Below are 26659 nucleotides of genomic sequence, written 5' to 3'. Positions count from 1 at the left end.
CGTTACAGTTCTGCCAGTCTCTCTGATGATCAGTTTACCAGAAGGCAGCGAATTCTCACACCTGCTTCTACATTCAACCGGCTGCAGGATATTATTTTAAATGAAGAATGTGAAGAAAGAAGAAATTAATAGCAGCCTTTTCAGGTAACAGGATTCTTTGATCCTATACCAAAAACTGGCAAGTGGTTGACAAGAGTCCTGGTTTTTAGTCATTTCTTCTCTAAAAGTGAACTCCAAATTGTGCTGTTTCAGAACTAAAGGCTTCTACACTGTGGTTTTCATGAGGCTAAGATAAGCCTTCTAAACTCAGGCGTTGTATTCTCTCTCTTTCTGACGTCAAGGCTCTCAGGTCACAGGCACAAGACAGAGGTCTCTTGGTCCACATGAAACTTAGCTTATTTACAAGTAAGTGTTCAGGATTAGTGTTTAGTGGCTAGTTCTTTTTCACTCCCAGGCCAACCCCTGCTGAAGGGAATTTTAGGATGTTTTAAATTTGAGTTTCTTGGGTAAGACTGTGATTTTCTTTTTAATGAAAGCAAAATTGGTTTTTTCCTATCAGGTTCACCATATAAGGTTGTTTCTCAAATCATAGACAGTGGTAAAGAAGGAGGCAAGATAAAAGACTTTTATTGAAAGGAGCTTAAACATTAAAACTTGGCTTGAAGGGTATGTATCGTTTTTTAAATTATGAGTGAAAATGCGTCACATGCAAAAACGTAACACATAACTAGTTAAGCAGCCTCTCCCTATGAAGGCAAAATTACTGAGAATATTTGTTGCTCTTCTCCGAATGGCAGTCCAGGTAATACTACAGCTGTGGCTGGTAAATACATCACTTTCCTTCATTGCTTCTCTCCCTGAAACCCGTAGAGTCTTTTAGAACCAAATCAATGAGGCCTGGCCAGTGCTTGCAAAGAGAATGCTATTCACCTCTCACAGGCCCAGGGCCCAGTGGACACACAGGCTCTTGTCCTCCATGCTGGCCACCATGTCTTCAATGGCGTTCCAATCAAGCTTGCTGAGGATGCTGCCGGTGCTCTCAGAGACGCTGTCTATGCCACCCATAACAGGACTAGGATCAGCCTCTTCCTCTTCGGCCGGTGACAAGTCCTACGGAATTGAAAAGACAGTTGAGGCTTGAGCTGCTCATCCACAAGTGCTAAAGGCAATGGGAAGAGAATGGGGCCGTGCTGCCCAGCAGATGGAACTGGCACCAAGTTGAGTGTCACCTGCACAGAGGCTGCTTTCACATCTGAAGGGAGGCAGGAAGGATTTTGATTCCTGTAGTACAAGATGATCTGCTCGTGTTTTTGTTGTTTTTTTTAATTAAAAAGAGTTACAAAGTCAAGAAGAATTCTAAAAAATAAAAGCTAAGCTAAAAGGGTAGATACAGTTTGAATCACTGTTTCAAAATGACCTAACAATCATTCAGTATTTTCACATCTTAAAAAAAAAAAAAAAGAGCAAATAGAAACAACGAAACCACTGAAGAACATAGAGCAATCACTAGACAAAGTCTGGGCCAATGCTTACCTGGAGGAGGGAATTGTGACTCTCATGAAGAATCCTTTGGATTTCTGAAGGTAATGTCCAGGGGCTCACCACAGTCTCCTCTCTCTCATACTCTATACACAACTCAGCGTGAGGAGCAAGCCCAGTACTTACATGGTTTTTCCTATGGTGTAGACTATTACACGGAGTATTAGAACCTTGGAAAGGAAAAGAACAAAACATTCATTTGTTAATCTATTGTGACCTTGTTGTCAAAACCAAGACAAGCACATTTTACTTAATACTCAAATCACAAAGTTTGGATATGGTTCACTGTAGTGTTCCAACAATTCCTGTTCTATTACTGTATGACTTGGAAACTGAATTCTGGCCACCTCTTTGAATTAAAAAGTAATAGCAGTGATTATCTAGGACAATAAAGTCTAGTGAAAAGAGACCTCAGATTTCACAGAGCTGGGAGAAGTCTGGACTTCAAAGTTGGGTTAATTCAGAAAACTGTGCCCTCATTGTTTTTATGGAAAGTCTTCTGGAAACTTCACCAAGGCTTCATGCTTACATCTCATGTGCCTTGGGGCACAGCTGACAACACATTAGGGCCCTCTTCCCCGTACCATATATATATATCAGTATTTGTGAAAAAGAAACTCATTCCAGCTAGTGCCTGGAGGACACCCATCAATCAACAGAACTTCTCTACATCAGGCCTTGGTGGAGCTCGCCCCACCTAGCACCCCTACTGTTCTAATGCCAGTGCTGCAGCATGTTCTGCCCCACATTGGTGCACCTCGTGAAGGCACACCCAAGACGGCAGGGTAGGAAATAAACTCCGTTCTTCTGCAAGCCGTCCTGTGACTCCCTGCAGAGGGAAAAGCAGGTAAGAGAATGCTGACGTCTGGGCCCACTTGACCTTTGGGAGTCTTGAAATAAGCCCTCAAACTGCAAAGGTTCATGTTGCCATTTACCACAACATGAACTCTACCAGAACTCTACCTACATTCATCCCCATGCCACACACCTGGTCCCTGGTCCTCCACAGATCTACACTATCCCCAGCTGACCTAAGCTAGCAGCCAGGCTTTAACTGTGACTCCCATGCTCTAAACTCTCTCAAACCCGAACCTCTGGCCAGCAGAGCTTAGAACTGTCCTTTTAACATCCTCACTTAGATGTTCAGTAAACATCTGAACCTTAACATGTCCAAAGCCAAACTGTTAATTTTTATCCCTAAACTTCCCTATTCCAGGAAAGGCTTGGGCTAAAATCCTTTTGCTCTTTGGCTTTTCTTATACACCCTACACCTAAACCATCAGCAAGTCCTAATTTGATCTATCTTCAAAAGATATCCTGAATTCCCACCCCTTCCAGTGTTATAACCCCTGTCTAAGCAATCTCTTTTCTTGTTCACTTTCTGTTTTTTTCTCCTATGGGTTAAAAAACAAAACACCAACCCAACCCTCCCCTTCACTCTGCTGCAATGAGCCTCACTGGCTCCTGAGTACCATCCAAACTCCTTGCTTTACAGTGTCTAGCCTCTCCAGCCATCTCTCTGGCCACTTTCCACATGGCTCTAGAACTTGTTCTTTCTTCCTGCAACTGTTCTGCTTTGCCTTTTCCCTGTTAACCATGCTAGATCTTCACTTCCACATCACCTTCTCAAAGAGGCCTGAATTAACTCCACCTAAGCACTGCACTCCCCCTTGTTTACATGCGGCTGTCAGCACTGGAGGAGCTCAGTGGGTGACTGACAACCCCTGGGGAAAGTAGTTCTGTGCTCACATTGCAGATGAGGAACAAGAAGCACACTGGGGCTGTATAGGATTTATCCGAGATGATAGGGAAGAACCCCGCAGAACTTGAGCTAATGTATTAAGTGTCTAATCCTCAGGGTAGAGGAAGAACGGTGCTCGGAGAGCCCTTTGAGATAATCTTCCTATTTCTGAGTGAGAAACAAAGGGTTTATCTGGGTTTCTGAGGCAGCTTTCCTAAAACTTCTTCCGGGGTTAGTGCTAAATGAAGGGGTGGCAACAGAGAAGGCCTAAGAATTTTTCTTTGGACTAATCCACAGGTCTGAAAGAGGAATGAAGGCAAATCATTTGGAAGCACTCATGTTTGATATTTTAGCATGCAATGTGAGAGCGGTGCTCTGGCTGAAAATGTTTGACTTTTTTCTGCTATTTAAAGACTATTTTGAGATGCCACAGGAAGTTCAAACTTAAGAATTATTTCAGCAACTATTACTAGGGAACAAATCTGAAAAACTATGAATGATTAAAAGTCTATGAGCAGCAATGGGAATGTATGCACAAAAAAAATACTGTGGTAAAAAAGAAAAAAATAAGACAAAGAAACCAGAAGAGAGAAGCAGTATTATAACCATAAAGGCAGCAGTCTCTTCAAAACTAGAAACAAGCCAGGTGTGGTGGCTCACAACTGTAATCCTTGCTATCTGGGAATCAGATTTTGGGAGGATCGTGGTTGGAGGCTAGCTCTGGCAAAAAGTTCACCAGACTCCATCTCACCTAATGGCTGGATGTGATGGCAAGTGCCTATCATCTGAGCTATGCAGGGAAGCACAAATAGGGGGATCATGGGCCAGCTGGCCCTGGCATAAATGTGAGACCCTACCTCAAAAATAACCAAAGCAGGGCCGGTGGAGTGTCTCAAGTAATAGAGTGTCTGCCTAGCAAGCATGAGGCCCCGAGCAGTCAGGACATGACCAGAGATTAGGAAAGGCTGTCAACACCAACCAACCACACCTTCACCTCTGCCAAAATTAATTTGGTAGCCTCAACATCTTGTCAAATAAGCATAACTACTGCCATTTAGAAAACAAAAATGACAAAACCAAACCATTGTTAAATCTGCTGGAATTAGGTTAACACTCTATTTCGGATCAGCCTTCACCTAGGGGGTGTCTACAGGCCTTGAGCACCCACCATGGCTTTCACCCAGGGATGACTCTGTAACTTTCTTTTCTGCTGATCATAATTACTTTCTCTGGAATTTACTTTGGATAACCAATCTTGAAATGAAAATACAATAAGAAAAAAATTTCTGTGAAACTGAGCATATGTAAAGCTCAACGTAGGGTTTCTTTGACTTCACTGTAGACAGTGAAAGCTTATGTAAATTTTACTTTGTATATTTAAGGTATATAACCTCATGTTATAAAATACAGATTATATAATAAGCAGGGAGCCCTGCTCACACCCATAATCCTAGCCACTTGGGAAGCTGAGAGGCCAGCCTGGGCAAATAGTTTGAGAGACCCTCATCTCCAAAATAACCAGAGCAAAATGGACTGGAGGCATGGCTCAAGCAGTAGAACACCCGCTTTACAAGCATGAAGCCCTGAGTTCAAATCCCACTTCCACCAAAAACAAAACAAAAAGCAGATTATATAATAAAATGGTTACTATGACAGAGTTAACATACACATCATAACACACAGTTTCTGTTCTTTCCAACCCCTCTGCCTGCACCAATGTTCATATTTAGCAAAATTCCTCAATCCCATATAGCATAATAATATGCTATTATTACAGTCCTCATGTTGATATTGGATTTTGGGACTTATTCACCCTATATATTTGCTACTTTGTAACCTTTGACCTGCATCTCCCCATTTCCTGTCCCCCATAGAAACTGCTTGGGTTTTTTTTATTAGCTCTATATACCTGAGACCCTCTCCCTTTGTTTTTTAGATTCTACATGTGAGATCACTCAATAATTTTCTTTCTGTGTCTTGCTTATTTCACTTAGCGTAATGTCCTCCCAGTCCATCCATATTATGGCAAATAGCAGGATCCCTTCCTTTCTGGTGGCTGAATAAGTCTTCCTTGTGTGTATGTGTGTGCAAATACATGTAATCCCTCCTTATCTGAAGCTTCACATTCACAGTTTTCAGTACTTTCAGTCAACCGAGGTCCAAAAATACTAAATGGAAAATTCTATAAATAATTCGTAAGTTTTAGGTTGTGTGCCAGTTGAGTAGCACAATGAAATCCTGTGCAGTCCCACTCCATCCCACCTGGGAAATTAATTATCTTCGTCCAGTATATCCACACTGTATATGCTACCTGCCCAGTCACTTATAAGTTTTGCTTATGAGATTGACTGTTGTAATGCTGCAGTGCTTATGTTCAAGTGAACCTTAAATTTACTTAATAATGGCCCTAGAATACAAGAATAGTGATGCTGGCAACTCAGATATGCCAAAGAGAAGTAGTAAAGTGCTTCCTTTGAGTGAAAAGATGAAAGTTCTCAGCTTGATAAGGAAATTTGAAAAATTATATCCTGAGGTTGCTAAGATCTATGGTAAGAATGAATCTTCTATCTGTGAAATAGTGAAAAAGGAAAAGCAAATCTGGGCTAGATTTTTTGTCACAACTCAAACTGCAAAACTTACAGCAACAATGCATGGTAAGTGCTGAGTTAAGATGGAAGGCATTATTAACGTAGTCATGGGCATGTATGCATGGGAAAAATAAGTGGACTTGGCACCATCCTGACGTTAGGCATCAACTGGGGGTCTTGGAATGTATCCACCATGGATAGGGGAGCTGACACACAGCTGATGGACACACAGGCTGTTTCCACATCTTCTTGACTACTGTGAATAACACTGCAACAAACATGGGAGTGCAGAAATCATTATGAGGTGGTTATGTCATTTCCTTTGGGTATACACCTAGAAGAGGGACTACTCAGTCATATGGTAGTCCTATATACATAGAATTTTTTTTTAGGAACCTCCATACTGATCTCCATAATGACTGCACCAATCTACCTTCCCACCAACAGCATACAAGCATTCCGTTTACTCCACACCTTCACCAATGCTTGTTACCCTGTCTTTTTTCTTCTTTTGGTGGTACTGGTGTTTGAACTCAGGGCCTCACACTTGCTAGGCAGCATTCTAACATTTGTGCCACTCCACCAGCCCTTTTTTGTGTTGGATATTTTCAAGATAGGGTTTCTTAGCTATTTGCCCAGGCTGACTTCAAACCACAGTCTTCTTGATCTCTGCTTCCTAAATTGCTAGGATTACAGGTATGAGCCGAGCCATAAGCACCCAGCTGGGAGGTTTTTAATTACTACTTCTATTATGGTTTGAATCCAAAACGTTCCCTGAAGCTCACAATGCTAAAGACTTGGTTGTTAGCGGACAGATTTTTGAGAGATGGTTGGATTATGAGGGCTCTGGCCTCACCAATGGATTATCACACTGATAAATTCATAGCTGAATGGACTATTAGGAGGTGGCGCTTGAGTAGACGAAATAGGCCACTGAGGGCATGTGTGCCTTTGTCCCTGGACCCTTCCTCTTGTTCTCTCTGCTTCTTGGCTGCTATGAGGTAAGCTGCTTTTCCCCACTATGCTTTTCCTCCAGGTTTCTGCTTTCCCGACCATGGACTGAAACCCTAAAACTGTGAGCCAAAAGAAGTGCTTCTTCCTTTGTTTTTCTTAGGTGTTTTGCCACAATGATGAAAAGCCAACTAACACAATTTTAATCACTTTGTTACTTATCTATTCAAGCTTTCTATTTCTTCCTGATTCAACTTTGTAGGTTTTATAGGAATTTATTTCCTCTAGATTATCAAATTTGTAAACCTCCTCTGTGATTTTTTATTTTTGAGACATCATAGTATTTCCACTTTCATTTCTTTTTTAAAAATTTTATCATTTTTACATTTATTTACACATGTATACATTATTTGGGTCACCCCCCCACTTACTTTCATTTCTGACCTTATATATTTGAATCTTCTTTATAAGTCTAGCTAAGATTTGCCAAATGTTTATTTTTCAAAAAACTCAGTTTTATTGATTTTTCCAATGATTATTTTACTACCTGATTTTATTTTTACCCTGATCTTTATTATTTCCTTCCTTTTGCTAATTTTGGGTTTGGTTCTTCTTTTCTAGCTCCTCAAAGTAAAATGTTAGTTTACTTATTTGAGCTCTTACATATTTTTTAATGCAGGAATTTATTGCTATTGCTGATTCTATAGATTTTGGTATTTTGCGTTTCCATTTTTATTTTTGGTTTCCTTTCTGATTTCTTCTTTGATCCACTACTTGTTCAATACCATGTTGTTCAATTTCCATGTTCTTGAATTTTCCAAAATTTTTCCTATAGTTGATTTTTAGTTTCATCCTACTGTGGTTAAAAAAAAAAATACTTGCTATGGGTTAGGGATAGGACTGAGTGGTAAAGGGCTAGGCTAGTATGTGGTGTTGGGTTCAATCCCTAACACCACAAATGAAACAAAAACCTGATATAAATAATAGAAAAACTGCTCTGATTTCTAACTTCTTAAATTTGTCAAGACTTGTTTTATGGCCTACAGTAAGGTCCATTTTGGAGAATGTTCCATGTGTGTTACTGTTGGTATAACAATGAGGGAAATTCTATTTTTTGTGGGGTTTTTTTGGTGGTACTGAGGTTTGAACTTCAGGGCCTCATGCTTGCTAAGCAGGCACTCTACCACTTGAGCCACTCCACCAGCCCATGGATGAGGGAAATTCTGAATATATATCAGTTTGGTCCATTTTACCTCACACTTTATCTATTTTACCTTTCATGTAAATTTATATTTGCTTTATATACTTGGGCTCTATGATGCATATATACTTCAATTGTTATGTCCCCTTAATGAGTTGATCCAGTTATCATTAAATAATGACCATCCTTGTCTCTTGTGAGTTTCTGACTTGAAGTTTATTTTATTGATATAAATAAACTTCTTTCGGTTACCATTTCCTTCCATCTTGTTACTTTCAGCTTATGTGTGTCAGTGAAAGCTTTCTAAGGTAAAAGGTAAGTGCTGTCAAGAAGAACCCTACTAGAGAAATCAGGTTGGCAATCGTCTTTCTATGTGGACAGTAACAGATGCTTTACAATAGACTGACAGACAATGCCCAAAGACTCTAGCATGAGAAATAGGAAAATGAATGGTCAAGTTATACCCACAACCTGTACCTCCCCTAAAAAAATCACAAACCTCACTTCTCTTGCCCTTTCTGTATCAATTAGTGTACACAGTGTAGCCAAGCAGACTCAAGCCAGAAACCTGGAGTCATAACCAATTTCTTACCTTTAACTGGACAATGAAGCCAACACCTAGGACTTTCTATGAACAAGGCTTTACGCTAGATCATAATGCATTTAAGGAATCCTGGATCTCTGGAGCTCTCATAAACAATACCATATGATACATACAATACAATGTACATATCATTGCAACTGTTTATTGGTATAACATTGGGGGCATTTTATCTGTTGAACTAGACATTGCTGGGTATTTGCTTAGAAAACAATTTAAAAAAAAACTAATGAATATACAAAAAGAGAAAATCTAGCAACTAGGAATCCAGACAGATGTCTCCAAAGCCTCTTCTCTAAGCCACTTTACTACACGGGCACACTCTTCATTCTTAAGTCTCTAGCTGAAATTTATAAGAGTGACTTACAATTATTTTAAATTTAGTAAATTAGCTATAATCCTAGCTACCAGGGAGGTAGAGATCAAAAGGGTTGCCATTCAAGGCCAGCCTGTGCAAAAAGTTAGTGAGATCCCATCTCAATCAATAACCTGGGCATGGTGACATGCACCTGTCATCCCAGGTACACCTGAAACATAAATAGGAGGGCCATCGTCCAGGCCTGTCCAAGGATAAATGCAAGGGCCTGTATGAAAAATAACTGAAATAAAAAGGGCTGGGGTTGTGGTTCAAGTGGTAGAGTAACTGCCTACAAGTACAAAGCCCTGAGCTTAAGCCCCAGTATGGAAAAAACAGCATGGAGTTAAAGCACTTTCTATTCTTTATTCATCCTTCACCTTTCTGGAAGGCGTGGCCCAGCTACCACTGCCCAGGCTCCCCCAGCTCTTTTCTAAATGGTGAAAGTGGAAGTTCCTACAAAGGCAGACACACTTTTTAACTTTCCAGACACAGCCATGATTTTCCACACACCACAAAGAGGGACAGGAGGTTCCTGTCAGCTCTGAATCTGTTCACGAAGCCCAGCTCATTATAAGGCCAATGAAAAGAATGGTGGCTGATCTGAACCAAGAAAGGAAAAACAGAAAGAGGGAAAACTTTTCTTTAAGATTGGGTATCCTTAGAGTATAACTGTGGAGTTTTTTATATATACCCCACAGCTATATTTGTCATCTACCTATCTGTCTATCATTTTTTGAGAGAGGAAGTCTCACAATATTGCATAGGCTAAAACTTCTGAGCTCAAGTGATGTCCCTGCCTCAGGCTTCCAAGTAGCTGGGACTATAGGAAATTAAAACAGACAATCGGAAGTAGCAAAGGGACAAAAATAGGCTGCAGAGCTGGGACATGAACCTAGATCTGGGTGATTCTAAACCTAGACTTTTCTTGAAGCTACATGACAAGTTAGTGAGTATAATGGCCAGGCATATGGTATAAATGCTATAATACCCTCCTATAAATGTCTTTGAACAATAATTTGCTTACATATAGCATTTTTTTGCAGTACTCACATTTGAACTCAGGGCCTTGTACTTGGTAGGCAGGTGCTCTACTACTTGAGTCATGCCCCTGACACTTTTGTGCTCTAGTTTTGTTTTTTTCTTTTCTCACAAGTAATTACAGCAGAAGACTTGTTGTAATAGTGACTCAAGAGGGGCACAAACATGTGGTTAAGGGCTTAGAGAACAGAAAAATAATTATTTTAGCCAATATTTACCACTAATCCTCATAGCCACCATGCAATTTAAGTATTAGCCTCAAAAATTCAGAAATAAGAATGTAAAATTTAAAATTATCTCAGACAGGAAGGACTAGAGATGCCTAAGCTGGGTGTGGTGGCACACATCTGTAATCCATACCTGTAACTCAACTAAAAAATTAAGGATGCCTTTTGCAAAGACATAGAAGTGAGACATTCAAGGTGCCAAGATGTAGGAAAGACTTCAACTGAGGAGTAGAGGTATGATAGCATGGCATGTGGTTGGAAAATGAGCTGTTCCCATCAGGGTTTGTTCAGGGAAAGGAGACTAAGGAGGTAGAAGGACACTGGAAGGTATCTGCATGGATGTGAGGGTCACTGAGGGCTTCTGAACTGCAGCAGGATTATGCTGACCCTGCATAGGCCAGCGAGCCCAGGTGAGATGGCCACAGCCACAGACAGAGTGCAGAATGCATGGGACAGATATAAAAGGAAGACAGATTGTAATGTAATCAAAGTTTTCTTCATCAGATATTAAGAAACCATGGTTCGGAAACCTAGCCAATTTTAGGTATTTAACTTTGGCAAATATATCAGGTGTGAAATAAATGTATTTAAAAAGAAAAGAAAGTGTAGTTTTTATATTTTTGTTTAAGAAGAGAAGTACTTTCTATTGCATTTCATCAAAAATAAGAGTTAACCAGAGGGATTCCAAGATGGTGGCTAGAGGGAGGAAGCAGAAAGTGAGCCTCCTATAGTGAAATCTTGGAAAGATGCTGGAGATACACTTTGCAGGCATAATCACTGAGAAGAGGCAAAACTTTGACTCCTCCACACCTCCAGCTGGTGCAGAGAATGTCCACTTCATGTTAAACAGAGAAACCAGGAGGGCCCCTAGGCCGCCAGTCACCCACGCCCAGATGGCTTGGGAAGACGCAGACCAGGTGAGCTTTACGGTACCGTGGAACTCCCACAGACAACCCTGGGCCAGAGCAGCATAGCCCCCTGGACAGACTGACCTCCACCCGGGGAAAAAAGAGAAACTGAATAATAAGCAATAAGAACAATAAAGACACACGGGAAAGAGGGTGGGGATCACTGAGCGCCAAAGATTGGGGGAAGGGAATCCTTCCTGGGACTGTAAATAAACAAGCTGGGCGGGCAGGAGAGGCTCCGGCGGGAGCGGGGGCGTGTGCCCAACAACCAGGAGCGGGAAAGCTTGTAAGAGTGGCGGAGGGAGGAAAACTCCACAGGAGAGGAGGGAAGACCCACTTCCCACGTGAGCTGTAAACAAACATGGCAGCTGGCAGGAGCAGCAGCACTGCCCAGTAATCAGGAGCAGGAAAGCTTGTGAAAGTGGCAGTGGGAGGAAAACTGCACAGGAGAGGGGGAAGACCCACTTCCCACATGAACTATAAATAAACACGCAGGCCTGAGAACGCAGGTGCGGTGTCACCTTTCCCAGTGCTTGGAAAGGGAAAAGCTTGTAGCAGAGGCTCCAACACAGGAGAACTCTGAGCAAACAAAGCCTGCGGGGCCAGGTGAGTGCTAAGCTCACCCCAGAGATCTGCATAAATAATGCCACCCGCAACAGCAGGAGGACAGCAGGGGGCAGGCAAGCCACGGCAGCAGATACCATTCTCAGAACTGTCTCCAGACTCTTTTTTTTTTTCCTCTTTCTCCCTACCTTTGATGAGAGAACAACCGAATTACACCTGCATGCTGAAAAACTTACTGAAACTGTATTGCATTTGAACTTGGGACACTTGGTGGGGTTCTTTTTGTGTGTGTGTGTGTGTGTGTGTGTGTGTGTGTGTGTGTGTGTGTGTGTGTGTAGTTTTGTTCTACTTTAAGCATACCCTTTGAAGAGATAACTACAGAACAACAGCTGAGGCACCATCTCCAGGATTGGAGACTGAGACGGACACCCAAATTTTTAAGACTGAAACTTCATTGCATTTGAACTTGGAGGTTTTTGGTTTTTTTTTTTAATTTTCTATTTTTCATTTTATATTAATTCATATTTATATATAGATATTTCTTTCAACTACTTATTTTTTTTTTATATCTTTCTTTTTTATTTTTGATTTTCAATCCTCTCTCTGTCTGTTCAGCTTACTGTCGATTAGTACACTAATGCTCCCTGTTTATACCTTTGAAACTTTCTTGTATAATACCTTGTTCTGTTTTCTCCTTCTTTTCTGTGTATTTGTTTTTCCCATTTCTTTAACTTCTTGCTTTCCATCTCCGCTCACCCTTCCATTCTAAATATTACCATTGTTATTATTACAAGCTAGAAAATACTTAATTGCACACAGTACAGGGACAGTAACAACACCAAAGACAATGACGGGAAGACAGAAAAAAAAGGGAAACCAGTTTCCCCACAGCAAAAAATTAGTACAGTAACCAGAGGGGAATGAAGAAAACAGATACTCAGATCCAGACTCCAACAAAATGAAGATAAACTATGCCAAGGGACCCAATGAAGCCCACAAAATAATTTAAAAGAAGACTTACTACAGGTACTCAATGAGAATTTTATAGAGATGATACTGGATAGGGTCAACTAAAATGTACAGGAGACACTCAAGAAATTCCAAGACAACAAAAATAGAGAATTTGAAAAAGCAAAAGAAGAAATAAAGGAAACCATAGAAGCACTGTATAAACACCAAAGTGAAACAGAGAACACGATGAATAAACAGATAAATGAACTCAGAACAAAAATAGACAACATTAAAGAGGAAAACACCCAAGATATGGAAAACCTCAGAAAAAAGAACGAAACAGAACTGCAAAACAAAACAGAAGGCCAATCCAGCAGAATGGAACAAACAGAAGACAGAATCTCAGAACTTGAAGATGAAATGGTAATTAAAGGAAAAACTAAAGAACTATTAATTAAACAACTCAAGACCTGTGAAAAGAAAATGCAAGAACTCACCAACTCCATCAAAAGACCAAACTTGAGAATCATGGGCATCGAAGAAGGAGAAGAGGTGCAAGTGAAGGGACTGCGTAATCTATTCAACAAAATAATAACAGAAAATTTCCCAAATCTAGAGAAAGATATTCCCATACAGATGCAAGAGGCCTCCAGGACACCAAACAGACCAGATTAAAATAGAACTACCCCACGACATATCATCATTAAAACAACAAGCTCAGAAACTAAGGAAAGAATATTGAAGGCTATAAGAGAGAAAAAACAAGTAACATACAAAGGTAAATGCATCAAAATCACAGCACACTTCTCAACAGAAACATTAAAAGCAAGAAGAGTGTGGGGTGAGATCTTCCGGGCACTGAATGAAAATAACTTCAACCCCAGGATACTCTACCCAGCAAAACTATCATTCAAAATAGATGGAGCAATAAAAGTCTTCCATGATAAGCAGAAACTAAAACAATATGTGACCACAAAGCCACCATTACAAAAGATTCTTCAAGGGATTCTGCACACAGAAAGTGAAACCCAACATAACCATGAAAGGACAGGCAGCACCAAACTACAGGAAAAGAAAAGGCAAGACAGTAGAGAGTAACCTCAACTTAGGTACACACAATCAAACCTTCAAACAACTAAGACAACTAAATGACAGGAATCACCACATACCTATCAGTACTAACGCTTAATGTTAACAGACTTAATTCACCCATCAAAAGGCACCGCTTGACAAAATGGAATAAAAAGGAAGATGCAACAATTTGTCGCTTACAGGAGACCCATCTCACCGACAGAAATAAGCATAGGCTTAGGATGAAAGGCTGGAAGAAGATTTACCAAGCCAATGGCCCCTGAAAACAGGCAGGAGTAGCAATACTTATCTCTGACAAAGTAGACTTCAAACCTACATTGATCAAACGAGATAAAGAAGGACATTCCATACTAATAAAAGGGGAAATAGACCAGAAGGAAATAATAATTATCAACATGTATGCACCCAATGTCAACGCACCCAATTTCATCAAACATACCCTGAAAGACCTAAAAGCATATATAAACGCCAACACAGTGGTTGTAGGAGACTTTAACACCCCATTATCATCAATAGATAGGTCATCCAACAAAAAATCAATAAAGAAATCCAAGATCTAAAATATGCAATAGATCAAATGGACCTAGTTGATGTCTACAGAACATTTCATCCAACTTCTACACAATATACATTCTTCTCAGAATAGAATAAAATAGATCATATCCTAGGGCACAAAGCAAGCCTCAGCAAATATAAGAAAATAGAAATTATACCGTGCATACTATCTGATCACAATGCAGTAAAACTAGAACTCAACAAGTGTAAAGACAAAAAACATGCAAAAGCTGGAAACTAAATAACTCATTACTTAATGAAGAATGGATCATCGATGAAATAAAAGAGGAAATTAAAAAGTTCTTGGAAGTCAATGAAAATGAAAACACAACCTACCGGAACCTATGGGACACAGCTAAGGCAGTCCTGAGAGGAAAGTTTATAGCCATGAGTGCATATATTAAAAAGATTGAAAGATCCCAAATCAATGACCTAATGATACATCTCAAACTCCTAGAAAAACAAGAACAAGCAAATCCCAAAACAAATAGAAGGAGAGAAATAATAAAAATAAGAGCTGAAATCAACGAAATAGAAACCAAAAAAACCATACAAAGAATTAATGAAACAAAAAGTTGGTTCTTTGAAAAAATAAACAAGATCGATAGACCCCTGGCAAACCTGACTAAAATGAGGAGAGAAAAAACCCAAATTCATAGAATCAGGAATGCAAAAGGGGAGATAACAACAAACACCATGGAAGTCCGGGAAATCATCAGAGACTACTTTGAGAACCTATATTCAAATAAATTTGAAAATCTTAAAGAAATGGACAGATTTCTAGATACATATGATCATCCAAAACTGAACCAAGAAGAAATTAATCACCTGAATAGACCTATAACACAAAGTGAAATTGAAGCAGCAATCAAGAGTCTCCCCAAAAAGAAAAGTCCAGGACCTGATGGATTCTCTGCTGAATTCTATCAGACCATTAAAGAAGAACTGATACCAACCCTCCTTAAACTGTTCCACGAAATAGAAAGGGAAGGAAAACTGCCAAACACATTTTATGAAGCCAGTATTACACTTATCCCAAAACCAGGCAAAGACACCTCCAAAAAGGAGAACTATAGGCCAATCTCCTTAATGAACACTGACGCAAAAATCCTCAACAAAATAATGGCAAACTGAATTCAACAACACATCAAAAAGATCATTCACCACAACCAAGTAGGCTTCATCCCAGGAATGCAGGGGTGGTTCAACATATGAAAATCAATAAACGTAATAAACCACATTAACAGAAGCAAAGACAAAAACCACTTGATCATCTCAATAGATGCAGAAAAAGCCTTTGATAAGCTCCAACACCATTTCATGATAAAAGCTCTAAGAAAACTAGGACTAGAAGGAAAGTACCTCGACATTATAAAAGCTATATATAACAAACCTACAGCCAGCATTATACGTAACGAAGAAAAACTGAAACCATTCCCACTAAAAGAAGGAACCAGACAAGGATGCCCACTATCTTCACTCCTATTCAACATAGTACTGGAATTCCTAACCAGAGCAATTAGGCAAGAAGAAGGAATAAAAGGAATACAAATAGGTAAAGAAACTATCAAAATATCCCTATTTGCAGACGACATGATCCTATACCTTAAAGACCCAAAACACTCTACTCAGAAGCTTCTAGACATCATCAATAGCTATAGCAAGGTAGCAGAATATAAAATCAACATAGAAAAATCATTAGCATTTCTATATACTGACAATGAACAAACTGAAAAAGAATGTATGAAAACAATTCCATTTACAATAGCCTCAAAAAAAATCAAATACCTAGGTGTAAACTTAACAAAAGATGTGAAAGACCTCTACAAGGAAAACTATACACTTCTGAAGAAAGAGATTGAGGAAGATTATGGAAAGTGGAGAGATCTCCCATGCTCATGGATTGGTAGAATCAACATAGTAAAAATGTCGATAAACCCCAAAAGTAATCTACATGTTTAACGCAATTCCCATCAAAATTCCAATGACATTCATTAAAGAGATCGAAAAATCTACCATGAAATTTATATGGAAACACAAGAGGCCACAAATAGCCAAGGCAATACTCAGTCAAAAGAACAGTGCAGGAGGTATCACAATACCTGACTTCAAACTATATTACAAAGCAATAACAATAAAAACAGCATGGTACTGGCACAAAAACAGACATGAAGACCAGTGGAACAGAATAGAGGACCCAGATATGAAGCCACACAACTATAACCAACTTGTCTTTGACAAAGGAGCCAAAAATATACGATGGAGAAATAGCAGCCTCTTCAACAAAAACTGCTGGGAAAACTGGTTAGCAGTCTGCAAAAAACTGAAACTAGATCCATGTACATCACCCTATACCAAGATTAACTCAAAATGGATCAAGGATCTTAATATCAGACCCCAAACTCTAAAGTTGATACAGGAAAGAGTAGGAAAAACTCTGGAGTTAGTAGGTATAGGTAAGAACTTTCTCAATGAAACCCCAGCAGCACAGAAACTAAGAGATAGCATAGATAAATGGGACCTCATAAAGCTAAAAAGCTTCTGCTCATCAAAAGAAATGGTCCTTAAACTGAAGAGAACACCCACAGAGTGGGAGAAAATATTTGCGAGCTATACATCAGACAAAGGACTGATAACCAGAATATATAGGGAACTTAAAAAACTAAATTCTCCCAAAACTAATGAACCAATAAAGAGATGGGCAAGTGAACTAAACAGAACTTTCTCAAAAGAAGAAATTCAAATGGCCAAAAAACACATGAAAAAATGCTCACCATCCCTAGCAATAAAGGAAATGCAAATTAAAACCACACTAAGATTCCACCTCACCCTTGTTAGAATAGCCATCATTAGCAACACCACCACCAACAGGTGTTGGTGAGGATGCGGGGGAAAAAGGAACCCTCTTACACTGTTGGTGGGAATGTAAACTAGTACAACCACTCTGGAAAAAAATTTGGAGGCTACTTAAAAAGCTAAACATTGATCTACCATTTTTTCCAGCAATACCACTCTTGGGGATATACCCAAAAGACTGTGACACAGGTTACTCCAGAGGCACTGCACACCCATGTTTATCGTGGCACTATTCACAATAGCCAAGTTATGGAAACAGCCAAGATGCCCCACCACTGACAAACGGATTAAGAAAATGTGGTATCTATACACAATGGAATTTTATGCAGCCATGAAGAAGAACGAAATGTTATCATTCGCTGGTAAATGGATGGAATTGGAGAACATCATTCTGAGTGAGGTTAGCCTGGCCCAAAAGACCAAAAATCGTATGTTCTCCCTCATATGTGGACATTAGATCAAGGGCAAACACAACAAGGGGATTGGACTTTGAGCACATGATAAAAGCGAGAGCACACAAGGGAGGGGTGAGGAGAGGTAAGACACCTAAAAAATTAGCTAGCATTTGTTGCCCTTAATGCAGAGAAACTAAAGCAGATACCTTAAAAGCAACTGAGGTCAATAGGAAAAGGGGACCAGGAACTAGAGAAAAGGTTAGATCAAAAAGAATTAACCTAGAAGGTAACACCCACGCACAGGAAATCAATGTGAGTCAACTCCCTGTATAGCTATCCTTATCTCAACCAGGAAAAACCCTTGTTCCTTCCTATTATGGCTTATACTCTCTCTACAACAAAATTAGAAATAAGGGCAAAATAGTTTCTGCTGGGTATTGAAGGGGTAGGGGGGAGAGGGACAGGGCAGAGTGGGTGGTAAGGGAGGGGGTGGGGATAGGGGGGAGAAATGACCCAAATCTTGTATGCACATATGAATAAAAAAAAAAAAAAGAGTTAAGCAAACCAGGAAGTATAGTATCAAAAGTACGGGAATGTGGGGCGCTTCAGTGTTCTGAACTGAGGCAGCACACTGAGGTGCAGTTCCAAGTATACACCAACCTCCACCTACAGCTCTGCCTTCCCAGCTCTCTCATCTTGGGCAGCTATTAAACCTTTTCCTGCTTCAATTTCTTCATGTTTAAAATAGGGACATAATTGTACCCGTCACATAAGTCAGATGTTTTTTGCATTTTCAGCTCTATACATTTATGTATTACATGTTAACTATTATACATTTTAATGTGTAATCATTCTACAAATGTTTTACTTTAGTAATAAAAACCCAAATATTAACAAAAGAAAGGCTAGCAACAAATAACAGATACATCTTCAAATGTGGAAAAGGATGTTCAAAGGATAAAACCATGATATTATTTCAATCTGATCTTCTTACCATTCCTTTTTTGTGATGCAGCCATTCTGTAATCTATCAGAATTTGACTTGTACAAATGTACAACTTTAGTCAGACATACAAAAGAAGACTCCCAAATAAGTTACATCTAACTCTCTGACTGTTCCAATTCTATTACAAAAAGGCAAGTTTAAACAGATTCCTAGGTCCTTCTTATTTCAAAGCAACAGAACAAAATCCTGGTACAGCTAAGCCTTTATGAATTCCTTGCATCCTGTTCAAATCACAGTTCTTTTTTATGAAGATTTTATTGCTTTCACTGGTGAAAACACAGCTTGGCAACAAGAAGGAACAGGTCTAAATCACACAACACAACATAGCTTTAGCCTTACCGTGTGGCCGAGGTGACGGTTGTGGCTGCCAGAAAGGTTTCCCCTTGTGGATATGACTTGGTTTGGACATATGTCTGACTCTTCCAGGTCGATTGACTGGAAAACTGTGCCCGTGAGGATTCTCCCTAAAGTAGAAATTATACAATTATTATACTCCTAAAATCTCTTATTAGTGAAGAACCTTAATATTTCAAAAAGCCCAAATTACAGCCAAGATTAATATTCACTTGACACTGCTTATTCTGTACCTTAATGTTACATTTAATGTATAATAAACTGCAATAAGTTATTCTTTTGTATGTCATACTTCAAATCTTCTCTTTTTTTGAGGGGGAGTAGTACTGGGGTTTGAACTCAGGACTTCATGCTAGCTAGGCAGGTGCTCAACCACTTGAACCACACCTCCCACCCTTTTTGCTATGGTTATTTTGGAGGCAGGGTCTCACTTTTACCCAGGCTGGCCTGGATTGAATTCTCCTATTTTATACTTCCCCCCTCACTGGGATGACAGGTGTGTGCCATGACACCCAGCATTTTTCTGTTGACATGGAGTCTCACAAACTTTTTTGCCTGGGTTGGCTTGGAACCGTGATTCTTCTCATCTTACTCTCTGAAGCAGCTAGGATGACAGGTGTGAGCCACTGGCACCCAGCTTAATTAACGTGTTTAACAAAATTTTTACTTATCTCTCTAACCATTTCATATTCTCCATATGTCTGGCAGCTATTTATGTATTTAATCTCCTGCTTTGTTCTAGAAAAGACTCCAGGGAAACCTATGGTATTTTGAGCAAACTTCAAACTACACACACAAGTGATCTGGTTATGTCTGGATTTTGTTGGTAGTATTTCCTGTAGGATTTTCTTCTTTTTTTTTTTTTTTAAGTGGTACTGGGCGTTGGACTTGGGACCTTGCACTTGCTATACACTTAAGCCACACCTCCAGCCCTCCTTTAGGCTTTTAAATTCTGTGATTAGGTTTTATAACTCTAATCATCAAGGTGGTAATTTTTAGCAATACTGTGCTGCCAATTCTTGTTCATCATATGGATCACGAGCAGATATAAGTCTGCGTGTTTGTTTGCCATATATAACAAGTTTTATAGTTGGGTACTTTAGCATTCTGTATTTAATGAATTCCTGACTAATGGATGCACATCCAAACCCACTGCAGGTGATTAAGGTAGTATCTATAACTGAGCGGGCATAATTGGGCAGGGTGGGGAGGGTAGCAGAAGGAAAAGTGGCAAGTAGGTTGGAGCTGGCTGTTCCTGCCAGAGTGAAGACAACTGGTGGAGAAACAAGGAGAGTAATAGGAGGCAAACTACAGAAGCAAATTTTAACAGAAAATAAAGAAAAAAAGTATAAATAGATAGCACTTTTCATAACTCAGGTGTACTTAAGTTCTTTGTTACAGCTTAGTAATTTAATAGCATTTTGCCTTTTTTCCTTGGTGATTCTTTACATTTATAAAGAGCTCATCATTATTGGGCTGTTGTTTTCTCATTTTATCATCTTACACTAAGCAGGGTAGATGCAAATACAGTGAAATTGGGTCACCAAAGTGCCACACATCAGACCTGACATTCTTTTGCCAAATGACATGCTAAACCTTGCCTCACCTCCTGGGAGAAGGGCATTGTTGCCGTCTGGAGTGCTGAGCAATATTGGGCGTGTTAGGCAGTGGTTTCTGTGTGGGCGCTGGTAACTGTACTGACTCAGATAGCAGTTCATTCATCAGACTGTATGCTTGCGAGATTCGACGACTATAGTGGTCAGAGAGCAGCAATCTTTAGACAGAGAATTAAAATGCATTACTTAAAGAGTCACTTCTAGTTCATGCTTCTGGAGAAAACTATGCTTGCTTTTTTTCAGAGCTTTTCAAATCCTTCTGATTCATCAGATTTCATTAAAAAAGAATCACTGGACAGTACAGGGTATTATTAAAGGAACTTAATAAATTAAAGGCATTTAAAAGCCTTGGAGGTATTTCCCAAATGCACGTACAAATCTGGGTTGGGAAAAGGAGGAGAACAGCAGAAATAAAAGTTGTAAAAACTGAATGGTACAAATATGTGAAAGCAAATTCCTAAAAAAGCTTCTTAGTCTATGTATGTTACTTACCATGATATCTTCCATAATACTCTGTTTATTGAAAGAAAACTGTTGTGAAAAATATATTTCCTAAGGTACTGTCTACGCCAAGCATCAGTGAGCCAGAGAGAATGCTTAGGGTGTAACTCCCAAGCTTACCTATCTTTCTCATGCTTTGTCTTTTGTCTCAGCCGGATTTCCTTTGAAGTCATGTAAAACTGTGTAAGAAATATCCAGTTAGTTTGCTACTGTTCACTACAAATAATTAAACCACTGGACACAATTAGAAAGCAGAGGAAAACAGAGCCATATTTGATATAGCTTCCAATGCTAATACAAAACCTAAAAATGTTAAGTTAAAACATCATGTTATTAAAGTAAGATCTAATTTGATAAACAGAATGCAAAATCTATTTTACTAGTTAAATTAATATATTTTGCCAAAAGGGAAGGACCTTATTATCTGCATTTAAAATTGAAAAGAACATTTTATGGATGGAGACCCCTCAACTTTTTACTCAATCTTGTGATTAATTTCACCAAGAGCTTGGCTGAAGAAGTGGAACTGAGTCAGACACTGAAAATGATCACTTTAATGTTTTAAAATGTTTACAAATACCTGCTGGAAACTCATTGTGCCTTGTAAATTTTTCAGAATTTATGAACTAGAAGGCAAAGTGACAAAGGTCAGATATACACATTTCATTCTAGAACAGTAAGAATTACTGCTGTGGGGCTGAAAGCGTGACTTGGAAATAGAATGCTTGCCTGCTTGCCTAGCAGGTGCAAAGCATGGGGTTTGATCTCCTCTGAGAGAAAGAGAGAGAAAAAGAGAGAGAGGGAAGGAAGGTAAGGGGGAGAGGGAGAGAGAGAGAGAGAGAGAGAGAGAGAGAGAGAGAGAGAGAGAGAGAATGTGAGAGAGAATGAATGAATGAGAGAATACTGTTTTAAATTACATGTGAGGTTGTCTCTTCATACATAATTATATACATAAAAACAGGCACCTAGAAGTAAATCCACTTTCTTAAGGTATTATATAGAAGTAGTGACAAATTAAAGGTTTCTGATAGAAATTCAAAGAAAAATTTCTATTACATCAACCCTTCACTAATCTCATGCCCTTACTCAAATAGAAGCTAAAATTAAAAGAAACAAGTGTTTGTGATCTTGAACAAGATGTCACAAAATCCATAAACCAAACTGTCCTGTTGTCCTCACAATTAATTTACTCTAAATTTTAACACAATTCTACCATCTTGGGTATTTTCTTGGCTGACAGGGCAGGTGGTGGTAGAACCCCTCCCTCACGGGGAGGGAAACACACAGAGACACAATTTTAAGATTCTGGTCCCATAACTCAGCAGCCCTGAAGGTCCCTATCATGTCCAGGAGCTGACCAAGAAAATGTTATATGAACACAGGTATGCTCTTTCCAGAGACAGGTACATAAAGTACATATTTTAAATGATAGTTCACCTACTTTTGCACCATGGGGAGTTTAAATGGAACAGCCCTTATCTAGAAAATTCGCTTACAGAATTTATTCTAATGAGACTTAAAATGAAGTGCTATTTCAGATTACAAAATATAAGATAAGCCATAATCTAATTACAATCTAAATGTAACTTTCATAGTAATATAATTATCAAGATAAAACTATTTTCCTTCACTTTTTGAGTTGTTTTACTTTTCTTGTGGTACTTAGGGATTGAACTCATTTCACTTTTGAAGAAAAAATATTCCTGATCTGGCCATGAGGACTCAGCAAGTAAATGTGAATAGCTTAAAGGGCAGTTAAACAAACTCAAACACACACACACACACACACACACACACACACACACACACACACACATATGCAGACACAAACACACACACACACACGTCACTGCTCTGCTGGTACATACTTAGACCCTAATTATATTTTTATTTTTTTAAAAATTTTATTCATATGTGCATACAATATTTGGGTCATTTCTCCCTCCTTCTCCCTGCCCTCCTTGCTACCAGGCAGAAATTATTTTGCCCTTATCCTAGTTTTGTTGAAGAGAGAGTATAAGCAGTAATAGGAAGGACCAAGGGTTTTTGCTAGTTGAGATAAGGAAAGCTATGCAGGGAGTTGACTTGCATTGCTTTCCTGTACATGTGTGTTACGTGCTAAGTTAATTCTTCTCGAACTAACTTTTTCTCTATTTCCTGGTCCCCTTCTCCTATTGGCCTCAGTTGCTTTAAAGTATCTGCTTTAGTTTCTCTGCGTTGACGGCAACAAATGCTATGTAGTTTTTTGGGTGTCTTACCTATCCTCATACCTCCCTTGTGTGCTTTTGCTTTATCATGTGATCAAAGTCCAATCCCCTTGTTGTGTTTGTCCTTGATCTAATGTCCGCATATGAGGGAGAACATATGATTTTTGGTCTTTTGGGCCAGGCTAACCTCACTCAGAATGATGTTCTCCAGTTCCATCCATTTACTTGCAAATGATAACATTTCATTCTTCTTCATGGCTGAGTAAAATTCAGCCATGAATTTGTGTACAAGTACCATATTTTCTTGATCCATTCATCAGTACTGGGGCAATTTGGCTGTTTCCATAACTTGGCTATTGTCAATAGCGCTGCAATAAACATGGGTGTGCAGGTGCCTCTGGAGTAACCTGTGGTGCATTCCTTTAGGTATATCCCCAGGAGTGAGATTGCTGGATCATATGGCAAGTGTACGTTTAGATTTTTACAAAATCTCCAAACTTTTTTCCAGAGTGGTGGCACCAGCTTGCATTCCCACCAGCAATGGATTAGGGTTCCTTTTTTCCCACATCCTTGCCAGCACTTGTTGTTGTTGGTGTTTTGGATGATGGCTATTCTAACAGGGGTGAGGTGGAATCTTAGTGTGGTTTTGATTTGCATTTCCTTTATGGCCAGAGATGGTGAGCATTTTTTCATGTGTTTTTTAGCCATTTGAATTTCTTCTTTTGAAAAAGTTCTGTTTAGTTCAGTTGCCCATTTCTTAATTGGTTCATTGATTTTAGGAGAGTTTAGTTTCTTAAGTTCCCTCTATATTCTGGTTATCAGTCCCTTGTCTGATGTATAGCTGGCAAATATTTTCTCCCACTCTGTAGGTGGTCTTTTCAGTTTAGAGACCATTCTTTTGTTGTGCGGGAGCTTTTAATTTTATGAAGTCCCATTTATTCATTCTTTCTCTTAGTTGCTGGGCTGCTTGGGTTCTATTGAGGAAGTCTTTGCCTATACCTATTTGTTCCAGAGTGTTTCCTGCTCCTTCCTGTAGTAACTTCAGAGTTTAGGTCTGATATTCAGGTCCTTGATCCATTTTGAGTTGATACTAGTACAGGATGATAGACATGGATCTAGTTTCAATTTCTTGAAGACAGGTAACCACTTATCCCAGCAACATTTGTTGAAGAGACTGTCTTTTCTCCATCATATATTTTTGGCACCTTTGTCAAAAATGAGGTGGATGTAGTTGTGTGAGTTCATATCTGGGTCCTCTATTCTGTTCCACTGGTCTTCATGTCTGTTTTTGTGCCAGTGCAATGCTGTCTTTATTTCTATTGCTTTGTAATATAGTTTGAAGTCAGGTATTGTGATACCTCCAGCATTGCTCTTTTTGCTGAGTATTGCCTTGGCTATTCACGGTCTCTTATGTGTCCAAATGAACCTTAGGATAGATTTTTCAATCTCTGTGATGAAAGTCATTGGGATTTTGATGGGAATTGCATTAAACATGTAGATTGCTTTCAGTACTATAGCCATTTTTACTATGTTGATTGTACCGATCCATGAGCGCGGGAGGTCTTTCCATCTTCTGTAGTCTTCTTCGATCTCTTTGTTCAGGAGTTTGTAATTTTCCTTGTAGAGGTCATTCAACATCCTTTGTTAAATTCACACCTAGGTATTTGATTTTTTTTGAGGCTATTGTAAATGGAATTGTTTTCATATATTCTTTCTCAGTTTGTTCATTATTAGTGTATAGAAATGCTAATAATTTTTCTATGTTGATTTTATATCCTGCTACCTTGCTATAGCTATTGATGGTGTCTAGGAGCTTTTGAGTAGAGTTTTTTGGGTCTTTAAGGTATAGGATCATATTGTCTGCAAACAGGGATATTTTGACAGCTTCTTTACCTATTTGTATTCCTTTTATTCCTTCTTCTTGCCTAATTGCTCTGGCTAGGAATTCCAGTACTATGTTGAATAGGAATGGAGATAGTGGGCATCCTTGTTTTTTTCCTGATTTTAGAGGGAATGGTTTCAGTTTTTCTCCATTAAGTATAGTGCTGGCTGTAGGTTTGTTATCTATAGCTTTTATAATGTTTAGGTACTTTCCTTCTATTCCTAGTTTTCTTAGAGCTTTTATTAGTATGGAATGTCCTTCTTTATCTTGTTTGATCAAAGTAGGTTTGAAGTCTACTTTGTCTGAGATAAGTACTGCTACCCCTGCCTGTTTTCGGGGACCATTGGCTTGGTAAATCTTCCAGCCTTTCACTCTCAGCCAGTGCTTATTTCTGTCAATGAGGTGGGTGTGCTGTAGGCAGCAGATGGTTGGATCTTCCTTTTTAATCCAGTTTGCCAATCAGTGCCTTTTGATGGGTGAATTAAGTCCGTTAACATTAAGCGTTAGTACTGATAGGTATGTGGTGATTCCTGTTATTTAGTTGTCTTAGTTGTTTGAAGGTTTAATTGTATGTACCTAAGTTGAGGTTACTCTCTACTTTCTTGCTTTCTCTTCTCCTGCAGTTTGGTACTGCCTGCCCTTTCATGGTTATATTGGGTTTCACTCTCTGTGTGTAGAATCCTTTGAAGAATCTTTTGTAGTGGTGGCTTTGTGGTCACATATTGTTTTAGTTTCTGCTTATCATGGAAGACTTTTATTGCTCCATCTATTTTGAATGATAGTTTTGCAGGGTAGAGTATCCTGGGGTTGAAGTTATTTTCATTCAGTGCCCGGAAGATCTCACCCCACACTCTTCTTGCTTTTAATGTTTCTGTTGAGAAGTCTGCTGTGATTTTGATGCATTTACCTTTGTATGTTGTTTTTTCTCTCTCACAGCCTTCAATATTCTTTCTCTAGTCTCTGTACTTGTTGTTTTAATGATAATATGTTGTGGGGTAGTTCTATTTTGGTCAGGTCTGTTCGGTGTTCTGGAGGCTTCCTGTATCTGAATGGGCATAGTTTTCTTTAGATTTGGGAAGTTTTCTGTTGTTATTTTGTTGAATATATTACACATTCCTTTTGCTTGCACCTCTTCTTCTTCAATGCCCATGATTCTCAGGTTTGGTCTTTTGATGGAGTCAGTGAGTTCTTGCATTTTCTTTTCACAAGTCTTGAGTTGTTAACTAATAGTTCTTCAGTTTTTCCTTTAATTACCATTTCATCTTCAAGTTCTGAGATTCTGTCTTCTGTTTGTTCTATTCTGCTGGATTGGACTTCCATTTTGTTTTGTATTCCTGTTTCATTTTTTTTCTGAGGTTTTCCATATCATGGTTTACTTCCTCTTTAATATTGTCAATTTTTGACCTTAATTCATTTTTCTGTTTGTGGTGGTCTCAATTTTAGTTTGGTGTTTATTTATGGTTTCTATGTTTTCATTTATTTGTTTTTGTGTTTTCTCATATTCTTTATTTTTGTCCTCTTGGAATTT

At 39.0% G+C, this 26659-nt stretch overlaps 1 protein-coding gene across 20 annotated transcripts in view; it reads right to left on the bottom strand.

Annotated features, from left to right (window-relative positions):
• Positions 1-383: 383 nt before the first annotated feature.
• The window catches only part of Cplane1 (ciliogenesis and planar polarity effector complex subunit 1), a 118580-nt gene continuing 92304 nt past the window's right edge, over positions 384-26659 (bottom strand). For 17 of the 20 annotated variants that reach the window (XM_074077599.1, XM_074077597.1, XM_074077586.1 and 14 more), the window contains 5 exons: positions 21163-21221; positions 20532-20699; positions 18911-19035; positions 1534-1709; positions 384-1110 (listed from right to left, as the gene is read on the bottom strand). In XM_074077599.1, coding sequence (XP_073933700.1) covers positions 934-1110; positions 1534-1709; positions 18911-19035; positions 20532-20699; positions 21163-21221 — 705 coding nt within the window. In that variant the 3' untranslated portion in view covers positions 384-933. Of the gene's footprint in view, positions 1111-1533; positions 1710-18910; positions 19036-20531; positions 20700-21162; positions 21222-26659 lie in introns of those variants that run through there. The other 3 variants (XM_074077590.1, XM_074077601.1, XM_074077604.1) reach the window with 3 other exon arrangements.

This window comes from Castor canadensis, chromosome 6, assembly GCF_047511655.1.
Source record: "Castor canadensis chromosome 6, mCasCan1.hap1v2, whole genome shotgun sequence".
Taxonomy (NCBI): Eukaryota; Metazoa; Chordata; class Mammalia; order Rodentia; family Castoridae; genus Castor; species Castor canadensis.
The sequence above is the reverse complement of the archived record's forward strand: the minus strand, read 5'-3'. Positions and strand labels throughout refer to the sequence as shown.